This window comes from Micromys minutus (assembly GCF_963924665.1).
Source record: "Micromys minutus genome assembly, chromosome: 1".
In the NCBI taxonomy this organism is placed as follows: domain Eukaryota; kingdom Metazoa; phylum Chordata; class Mammalia; order Rodentia; family Muridae; genus Micromys; species Micromys minutus.
Genome location: NC_137969.1, coordinates 171,079,680 through 171,089,324, shown reverse-complemented (window position 1 = coordinate 171,089,324; position 9,645 = coordinate 171,079,680). Strand labels below are relative to the sequence as shown.

At 47.5% G+C, this 9,645-nt stretch overlaps 1 protein-coding gene across 2 annotated transcripts; it reads right to left on the bottom strand.

The window, feature by feature from the left end:
• Nucleotides 1–729: 729 nt before the first annotated feature.
• Nucleotides 730–7,137, bottom strand: RRM2 (ribonucleotide reductase regulatory subunit M2). Of its 2 annotated transcripts, none has more exons than XM_080922664.1 (10): nt 7,002–7,137; nt 6,785–6,889; nt 6,367–6,513; nt 6,036–6,152; nt 5,082–5,215; nt 4,093–4,187; nt 3,856–3,989; nt 2,660–2,764; nt 2,461–2,574; nt 730–2,372 (listed from the first exon to the last, which is right to left on the bottom strand). In XM_080922664.1, exons 1-10 carry the CDS (start codon nt 7,098–7,100, stop codon nt 2,220–2,222), a joined length of 1,203 nt encoding a protein of 400 aa, XP_080778790.1. In that variant the 5' UTR covers nt 7,101–7,137; the 3' UTR covers nt 730–2,219. The 2 variants fall into 2 exon arrangements, with proteins under 2 accessions (XP_080778790.1, XP_080778791.1); XM_080922665.1 differs by having other exon boundaries at nt 6,809–6,889.
• Between the last annotated feature and the right edge of the window lie 2,508 nt (nt 7,138–9,645).

Genomic DNA, 9,645 nt, shown 5'->3' with positions numbered 1-9,645 from the left:
TCATAGGTGACATTAGCACCTCAGGATCAGGTGCACCCTAGTGGCCCCCTATAACCTGCAGCAGGCTAGGAAGTGGTTTCAAGCCCTGGTTTAACACGGCTGTCTGGCTCAGCAAACCCATGTCTGCATGGGGAAGACCCAGGGATGGAAGAATGAAGGTCTAAGAGAGGCACTGAGGGAAGGCAGGAGAAATCAAGCGAGGTCCTTAAATACTGGTGTAGTGGCACATGCCTCTAATCCCAAATCAGAAAGCAGAGGAAAGCAGATCAGAGTCCGAGGCTAGCCTGATCTGCACACGGAATTCCAGGACAGCCAGAGCTACACCGAGAAAAAGACAGTCTCAAGATGAAAGAGGGGTGGATATGGAAGTGGAGGACCAGCAAAAGACAGTCCGTGTGTTCCTGAGTTCTGGCTTCTAATGCCTGTAATCCCAGCAAAAGTGGCTGAAGTTAGCCAGGGCTGTAGACATGGCTCCCCAGACCCCATACAGAGGCCCAGGGCATATCTATCACACTGCCCTATGGAAGAGGAAAATCCCCAGAATTGGCAAAAACCAAGCAAACCCCCCTAAAACTTTCTAAAAGCAAAAGGTCAGTTTTGGGGGAAGGGACTGTGAGGGGAGGACCAGGAAGGGGAGCAGCATTTCAAATGTAAAGAACTGACATTAAAGATTCAGTTAAATCATTTAATACTGTGTGCCATGCAACTCTGAGACTTGGGTTTATTAATTTTACAAAATAATTTAAAAGGTACAAGTTCTCATATTACAAAATATATTTATACAATAAAACTGGCCAGGGTCATAAGCCAATATATAATAACATCAGTTACAAGGGAGCTGGAGATCATTGAGAATTACCGCAGGGAACACTTGTTTTTTTTGTTTTTTTTTTTTTGGTTTTTAAGAGTCCTACTTATGTATCCACAACTGGCCTCAAACTCACAGAGTAATGCACATAAAGGCGTGTTAAGGGTAACTAGCTGTTATCTACTGGTCTGTACTCCAGTCTGAAAGAAACACATTAACATCTTGTACAGAACTCATTTTCTGGTGTTTAGGAACTCACTGGGTAAAGCCAGGTGTGGTGGCAGAAACCTTAATCCCAGTATTGGGGAAACAGCCAAGTTTGAGGCTAACCTGGTCTACATAGCAAGTTCCAGACCAAGCCTGAGTTAGTTAAGACCCTGACTTAAAAAAAAAAAAAAAAGACAAACGCATGTGACACTTTTTACAGTACCATTTGCAAACTTCAATACTAAACATTTTTTTTTTAAGTGTAGATAAAAACCTCATAAGATGTGTATTTTAATTTTCTTTGAAACTTAAGTGGTTCAAGTTTCGAGAGTACCCCACACACCAAAATGATAACAATGAGTGGATTCCAGCCCTGATTTTACCATGGGCAGGCTCAAGACCGGGCACTGGTCACTGCCCTTTCCAGACCTCATACTAACTAGAAATGGGACAAAGAAAAAAGAAAGAAAAATACTGCTTCTCAAACAAATGACAAGAGTCAACCAGCAAGTGTCCCAAATCATGTCCAAGTTTCTAGTGACTCAAAGTCAGAAGTTCTCACCAAACTCCTTAAGGACTGGCACCAGAAGGCCTGGGCATCACAGGACTGACTTCAAAGCATTTCAGTCACAGAACAAAGCCTGGAAATGGCTCCCTAGTTCAACCAAGACCTAGTCACTCAGACTTTGAATGGGGCGGCCATCAGTGGTAAATGGAACATTTCCTGCTTGCTCTAGAAACCAAATAAAGCAGCCCTTCCCCCTGACAGTACTAAGTTTGTGTGCAAAGTGCCAGTTTTATTTACAAACTTGTTAAGTAAACTCTACATGCCTGCAGGAAGCAGTGAGGTTGGCATCTTTAAACAACTCTGTGGGGTCTAAATGTTTAAACCTGTTTGCTTGAGGGTCACTGTTCACAAAGCCTGGCCCAATGTGCAGTTAGTGCTTCGGTGAGGTCAAAGGTGACCACCTACTTGTAAAAGCCAAGAACAGGATCTCCCTAAGGATCCAAGTACCCACTGTTTTTAAGTATGCTTTCTTCTTCTGGTGACAAATCTATCAAACAGGACCGAGGTAGCTACACAACTTTTAGGCACCTGTTAACAAATTTGATGATAATTCATGGTGTAGCATGTTGGTTGGTTTTGCTGATTTCTTTTAATGACCAGGGGAGAGAAATCAGCAAAGAGCACACCATCAGCTACTTAGAAGTCAGCATCCAAGGTGAAAGAATTCTCTGTCGAATTTGACATTACTCCCATCCTCTGATACTCGCCTACTCGCTTCTCAAAGAAGTTTGTCTTTCCTTCTAGTGAAATATTTTCCATGAAGTCAAATGGATTTTCTACTCTGAAAATCTGAAAAAGTCACATCAATATATAAATGCTGAAATCAAGTGAAGGAAAGAAAAGAGAACAGGTGGAGGGGGGATAAATAGCACCTTACCTTGTTAAAACCCAGCTCCAGCATAAGCCTGTCGGCCACAAACTCAATGTACTGCTTCATCAAGGTGCAATTCATCCCAATGAGCTTCACAGGCAAGGCATCCGTGAGGAACTCCTAGAGGCCAAGCAAAGCCACTGAGCACGAAAAGCCTGAGGACCCCTTCCAGCAAGATCAAGAGCAACCCACACACATCACCCACCTGCTCTATCCTAACCGCGTTGATAATTATTTCTTTTACTCTCTGCTCCGATGGCTTGTGTACCAGGTGCTTGAACATCAGGCAAGCAAAGTCACAGTGTAGACCCTGGAAGGGAGAGTTCAAGATCACTGTGAGGCTCAAGACTCCTACAGTTCACATGCACAAAAATTAATCCTAACAATCTCATGGAACTTGTCTGGCCACACTGAGAGCAAAGAAAGGTATTTAAGCCTGGTATAGTGGAACCCCAGCATTCTGGAGTCAGAGACAGGATCACCTACATTGTTCAAAGCCAGCCACAAAATCCAACAATATAAGTGAAGAAAATAAACGAGGTATTTAACTGCCAATTAATTATGAAACCAAGGAGTAGGCTAGCCCAACTCAAGGCCTCAAGGATGCCACCTAGTATAACGTAGGGGCAGGGCCATTATCATTCAGGTGCCCAGAGGCTTCGCTTTGCTCAAATATCTTCACAGCCACAAACTCTAGTTCTCAACAAGGGAGGCCAGTTAGCTTTTGGATATTCAGGAATTAGGTACAATTTCAAATGTGAAGCAGTAAGTCTTAGCACAGCACGGCACACCCCAGGAAACCTCAGGGCTTATCTTCCTGGATAAATCGGTAGTTTTAATACCTTACTTAAGGTATCCTATTCTTTGTCAAGCACTGTATGATTGAATTCACATTAAATGTGGACACAGGGCTGGGAATTACTTGCCTAGCCAAGTATGAGAACCTAGGTTAAACCCCCCAAGACTTGGCTCAACAGTTACAAGGAACATTTGCTGCTTCTGCAGAGGACCCAGGTTCAGTTCTCAGCACCTACATCGTAGCTCACAACCTCATAGTTCCAAGGCCATCCTCCTCCCTTTTGTCCTTTGCAGGCAAAACATCCACATTAAAATCCTTTATCTAAAAGTGACTGGGGCTGGAGAAATGACTCTGGTTAAGAGTACAAACTGCTCTTCCAGAGGACCTGAGTTCAACTCCCAGCAACCACACGGTGGCTCACAACCATCTGTAATAAAATTCAATGCCCTCTTCTGGGTGTGACTGAAGGCAGCAACAATGTACCCATATATGTAAAAATAAAATAAATCTTTAAAAAAAGAAAGTGACTACACCTCGTTCCTCAGGTCCCCATCAGTAGACAGAAGGGCACATATCTAAGAGACAGCTAATGAGAAACTCACCTCATCCCTGCTAATAAGCTCATTGGAAAATGTAAGGCCCGGCATCAGCCCCCGTTTCTTGAGCCAGAATATCGATGCAAAAGAACCGGAAAAGAAGATTCCTTCTACTGCAGCAAAGGCTACAACTCGTTCTCCTAGCAAGAATCAACAGCAAAACGTTCCCAGTGAGGCCTCGGTATTCTTAGCACAGGCCAATAATCAAGTAGGATTAAGGAGGAAAGAGGAAAGTCATCTCACCATATGTAGCCTCTTTGTCCCCAATCCAACGCAAGGCCCAGTCGGCCTTCTTCTTCACACATGGCATCGTTTCAATAGCATTGAAGAGATATTCTCTGTAGGCAGAAAGGATGTGAGCTGATACCAGAGCCCTGGCAACACAACAGGCACGGCGTAGGCCTGATTCACTACGTCCACATTTGCTTCCCATCCTGGTGCTCACTGGCCACCATCACCCAATCAGACCTTCTAGTCTACCTCCGTAACATAAGCCTTTATTTTTCAATAATCTCCTAATAGAGTAATAGGTCAACTAACCTGGCCTAAAATAAACCTTCTGACTCGTTTTCTAGAGCATGTAATTCCCCTCACCTCCACTTTTTTTCTTTTTTTTTTTTTAAGATTTACTTATTTGTTAATATAAGTACACTGTACACTGTCCTAAGACACACCAGAAGAGGGCAGTGGATCCCGTTACAGATGGTTGTGAGCCACCATGAAGTTGCTGAGATTTGAACTTAGGACCTCTGGAAGAGCAGTCAAGTGCTCTGAACCGCTGAGCCATCTCTCCAGCCCCCACTTTGTTTTTAGACTTATTTATAGCCGTGTGTAAGGCCCAGGGAGGACAGAAGAGGGCATCATTTCCCTGAGATACAGCCCGTGGTGAGCTCCTCTGTGGAGGCTGGAAACAAAAATTGGGTCCTTTGCAAGAGCCACAAGTGCTTTTAACCTTGGTCATCTATCCAGTCCCCAGGTTTTGCTTTGATTTTGAGGCAGTATCTGGTGTGACTACTCTTTGACTTCTTGGTAACGTTGCTGGCATTGGTCTCTGGATGCTGGAATTAGACACAAGCTAGCACACAAAGCTTCAGATGGTCTCGACAAAAGGTCATAGAAACATCTACAGACAGCCCATTTGTCCTTCTGCTCATTTCCCCTTTATGGAACAAAAACACTTGAAATAAGGTAAGCGAGTCCCAAGCATCTTGGCAGGGCATATATATGCTCACCTTTCCTTGGAATCTTTAATGTAAGTGTCAATAAGGAGACTGTACATTTCAGAGTGTATGTTCTCCATGGCAATCTGGAAGCCATAGAAACAGCGGGCCTCTGTGACTTGAACTTCTTGACTAAATCGCTCCACCTAGTGGTAGTAAAATAAACTAGAGTTAAACTTGAAAAACTACTGGTTGCTTTCACTTTTCCACCCTACCTTGCCTGCTGGGATTAATCCCAACCCTGCAGCAACAGGAAGTAGGAATCTGAGTAAGGTGTGTTTACTGAGTTCTAGGCCAGCCAGGATTACATTGAGACCTTACTTTAAAAACTAAGGAAAGCAAAACAAAAAACTAGGTATATATTTAATACAATCTAATCCTCTATCTTGATTACAATTCTTAATGATTTGCAACAGAGCTCATTATGTCATGTGCTCAATTTGCCAACCAGGAATTATATAACTCCTAGTTTTTGATTTATGTATGAGTATACTGTCACTGTACTCAGACACCAGAAGAGGGGATCGGATCCCATTACAGATGGTTGAGCCACCATGTGGTTGCTGGGAATTGAACTCAGGACCTCTGGAAGAGCAACCAGTGCTCTTAACTGCTGAGCCATCTCTCCAGCCCACACAGGGTTCAACATTCTATTACTCACTAATTTTGTTTGTTAATTCCAAGTACCTACTTATAATAAGCAATATAAAACCGAGCAGAAAACTTACTACTGGGACTCAACAGAGGGGGGAACTAAGATGGATTGTTAACATGGGTACATACATGTACAGGCAAGTGCCCAAGGTCAGCGTGACTTGTCAGAGCCCTAGGGTCTTCCGCCCAAGCAGGAAGTGTTTTAAGTAGGGTGGAGCCAGTCATCTCTCCAGCCCCCACCCAGGGCATAAGATATGTCAGGCACCAGCTCTAGATCTTTCCGAGAATTACAGGTATTTCAGGCAAACTCACCAAGTTTTCATTGACTATGCCATCACTCGCTGCAAAGAAAGCCAGGACATGAGATATAAAATGTCTCTCATCGGGCTTCAGAGCTTCCCAGTGCTGAATATCCTTGGAAAGGTCCACCTGAAGGTTAGAAGTTCACAATTTTAGCAGATCTCTCTCTCTCTCTCTCTCTCTCTCACACACACACACACACACACGTGTGTGCTTTAAAATTTAAGTCCCCTATACCATCTGATTACTGTACTCTTCACATCCAGAACCCCCTTTGTCCACGAGAACACCTGATATCTCAGTGAGTTACCCAAGGGGAATCTAGGCGCATCCTAAAGATTACCTCCTCGGCAGTCCAAAAGGAGGCCTCAGCTTTCTTGTACATCTGCCAGATATCATGGTATTCGATGGGAAAGACAACGAAGCGGCGGGGATTTTCTCTCAGTAACGGCTCTTCCTCAACGCTGGGCTTAGTAGGTACTTTACTTTCCTGGTGGATGAGAATGCCAAGTGAACCCCCCCCACCCCAATGCCGAGGGAACCGTATGAAACTGCCCGTGTCTCCTCTGATCAAGTACTCTGAACGATTGGCAATTTCGTGTGGCTAGCTGTCACGCTGCACGCTGCTACCTTAGGCCGACCCCGGTGAGACAGGCTAAGGAAACACTTTGGCGGGAAAGAGGAGTCAAATGAGCCAGCTGGGACAATGCAGCTTTGGCGCCAACAGTAGGCGCCCCCTGCTGGCAGCCTCAGCGACTCACCTCAGCCCCACACGGGCCACTCACCAGCAGCGGCTCGGCAGTGTCGTGTAGGAGTCTCCTCGCAACCTTGCTGGCCAGGACGCGGGTGCTGCTGAGGGTCGGGGGCTGAAGAGAGACACGCGAGGGTGAGTGGCGCTAAGCAGGCACCCTCCCGGGTCCGGGACCCCACAGCCCGCCAGTGCACACCCAACCGCGCCGGCCCCTGGGCCGTCCTCACCGTGTTCTCCTTGTCCGCCAGGGTGAGGCGCTTCAGCGGCGACAGCTTCAGGGGCTGCTGGTCAGGGATGGTGGCGAGCGGAGCGCGGACGGAGAGCATTTCGAACGGGGACGGCGGCAGAGAGGAGCTAGGAGACGCGAAACTGCGGGAATGCGGGCTAACAGCGGCCGCAGGCGTCCGCACCCTTTAAAAGGCTCCCGAAATCGCACGCTCCGGGGGCGTGGCCTCGGCTCCCATTGGATCCCGCCCAGCGCGGGAGATTTGAGTAGAGCCGCTGGTCCAACCCACAGAGACGTCCAAGGAGCCTGCGCCGCCCTGGTGCGAGCGGGCGCTCGAGGGGCCGGAACCGTTTGGGATTACGAAAGGCCCGGGGATTGGAGAGCGCGAGGGGCTGCCGGGCGTTGCCGCCGAGGTTGGTGCCTAGGGTGGAAGGGTGGGGTGACGCTGCCGGCCTCTGGGACACGTCGCCTTGAGTGTATTTGCGTCCCTAGCATAAGGGTGCGGGGACCTGGTTTCTTAAAGAGATTCGGGGGTCCCAAGTCATCGCATCGACCTTGTGGGATAAGAGGGTTCTCAAACTAGGGCTCCCTAAAATTTGCCTTCAGAATAAACTAAAGGGTACGTCCTCCTGCCCCCGCCTCTTCTGTCAGGCCCCCATCCCCCGTGTCCCACTTGCTTTTAAAAGTTGCAAGTCGAACCAAAATTCCGAGAAGCTCAGAGGATGATTACGAGCCGTAACGTTCATTTTACGACTCTGGGCCTCCCAATACCCAGAAAACGAAAAATTCCTGTGGTGAGGGTGGAGACAGGAACAGAAGTTCCCATCAGGATTTGTAAATGGCTTTGTGATTTGCCCTAAGGAGTCCAAGATACCAGAGAGGGCGAGGGAGGCTCCCCTCTGCTTGCGTCCCCAGTGTCCTAAATTCACCAAACACAAAGTGGCAGCTCAAAGTTAAGGCAGCCGGTTTGGGTACTAAGATAAAAACACGTGGAAGCCAGCAGCAGACATTCTCAGTTCCCCACTGGCGCACACCAGTATGCCCAACCCCTCCTTTGAAAAGTCTAGCTAGGTCTATCCTAGACCGGCCTCTAACTCGGTATGTAGTGTGATCAAGACCTTGAACTGATCCTCCTTGCCTCCAGGTCTTGAGTGCCAAAGTTACATGGCGTGCATCCACCACTGCGCAATTTAAACCGTGCTGAGGACAAAACCCAGGGCTTCTTCCAGGCTAAGCCAACTGGGCCATATCGATACATATTTTAAATCACCTCTAGCCAGATCGCCAGGCCTTTTATATGTGTGTGTGTGTGTGTGTGTGTGTGTGTGTGTGTGTGTGTGTATAATTGCGTAATTCACACTGTACACCTCGGTTATCAGTATCCTAGGGGCTACCTTTGGTTCCTCTAGCTCCTGGTGCACTCAGTACAAAGGTCTGGCTACTAAAATAACACTCAGCCGCTGAGGGAGGGGGAAGGTCGCCGCCGTTCTCTCCTCCCGGCTCATAACCTCCTCCAAGCGCCTCTTCCTCCCGCCAAACCCGCTGAGTTTAGTGCGCAAGCCCCACCGAGGCTCCCCTGTCCCGGGACCTGTGAGGAGCCGAGCGCTTTTGCGTCAGGCGACGTTTTCTTTTAACTTCTGTTCTGTGATTGGTTGGTTCCACTTCAATCTAAAACGTTCCAACCCCGCCCACCCCTCAGCCCGCGCGCTGCGGTCACTTTAGGGCTTTCAGGCGACCGGTGGAAACCGAGTCCTGGCCGACATCCAGCGTTTCCCCGCCAAATCCACTCAGCATCACAGTGACGTACAGTTAGGCACAGTCCTCACAGCCCCGGTACAGCTGGATCAAGGCATGTACATTTTTAATCCAGATGAAAAGGGAAGACGGATATTTTAGGCCTGTTTTATAGGTAAGGAAGTAAAGGCCGCAGAGACCTGGAAACTACCCAGGGTCCCACAACACTAGACCCTTGCTAACTCCCTTTCTTTTTAAATTTTGTGAGATGAAGGGTCTAGTGTGAAGGTCAGAGGCCCACTTGTGGAAGTTGGTTCTCTCATATTCTGTAGGGCCCCAGGGGTAGGATTTATGAGGTTAGTGGCAACCCTGCCAAGGCTCCCCTGTCCCAGAACCTGTGAGTAGCTGAATGCTTTTGCTGCTGAGACATCTTGCCAGACACACGCACCTTTTCATAAAAAAGAAAGCAAGAAAAAGCGAACTCTCCAGAGTTTGCCCACCAGTGTAAATTTGCTTTTTCCAGTTTGCTTTATTCTCTTCTGCGCATGTGTGAAATCCGTTGCTTTCTTCAAAGCACTTGAAAGTAACCTGTGCCTGAGGTGGTGGCACTTGCTCTTAATCCTAGCAACACGTTTTCGTTAGGAATGTACCCAATATACAGAAAAGCCAACGGCCCGGTGGTACACCTTTCATCCCAGCGCTAGGAAGCAGAAGCAGGAGATGGATCTCTTCTGATCCTCACTAGTAGGCCTGGTCTACACAGTGAGCTCCAGGCCGTCTTAGGTGCATAATGAGATCTCTAAATAAGTAAGAAAGAATTTAGGAAGCAGAATAGTTGGCTTGGTGGTTGAGAAAAACTTGCTCTCTCGAAGGGCCTGGGTTTCCTCAGCATCACCCACTTCATGGCTCAC

Excerpts from the sequence above, each read along its gene's own strand:
- RRM2 (XM_080922664.1), bottom strand. The coding sequence starts at position 7,100 with ATGCTCTCCGTCCGCGCTCCGCTCGCCACCATCCCTGACCAGCAGCCC. Across the intron at positions 5,216-6,035 it reads GCATAGTCAATGAAAACTTG|GTGGAGCGATTTAGTCAAGA; the intron begins GTGAGTTTGCCT and ends TACTACCACTAG. Across the intron at positions 2,765-3,855 it reads AGCTTATTAGCAGGGATGAG|GGTCTACACTGTGACTTTGC; the intron begins GTGAGTTTCTCA and ends TCTCCCTTCCAG.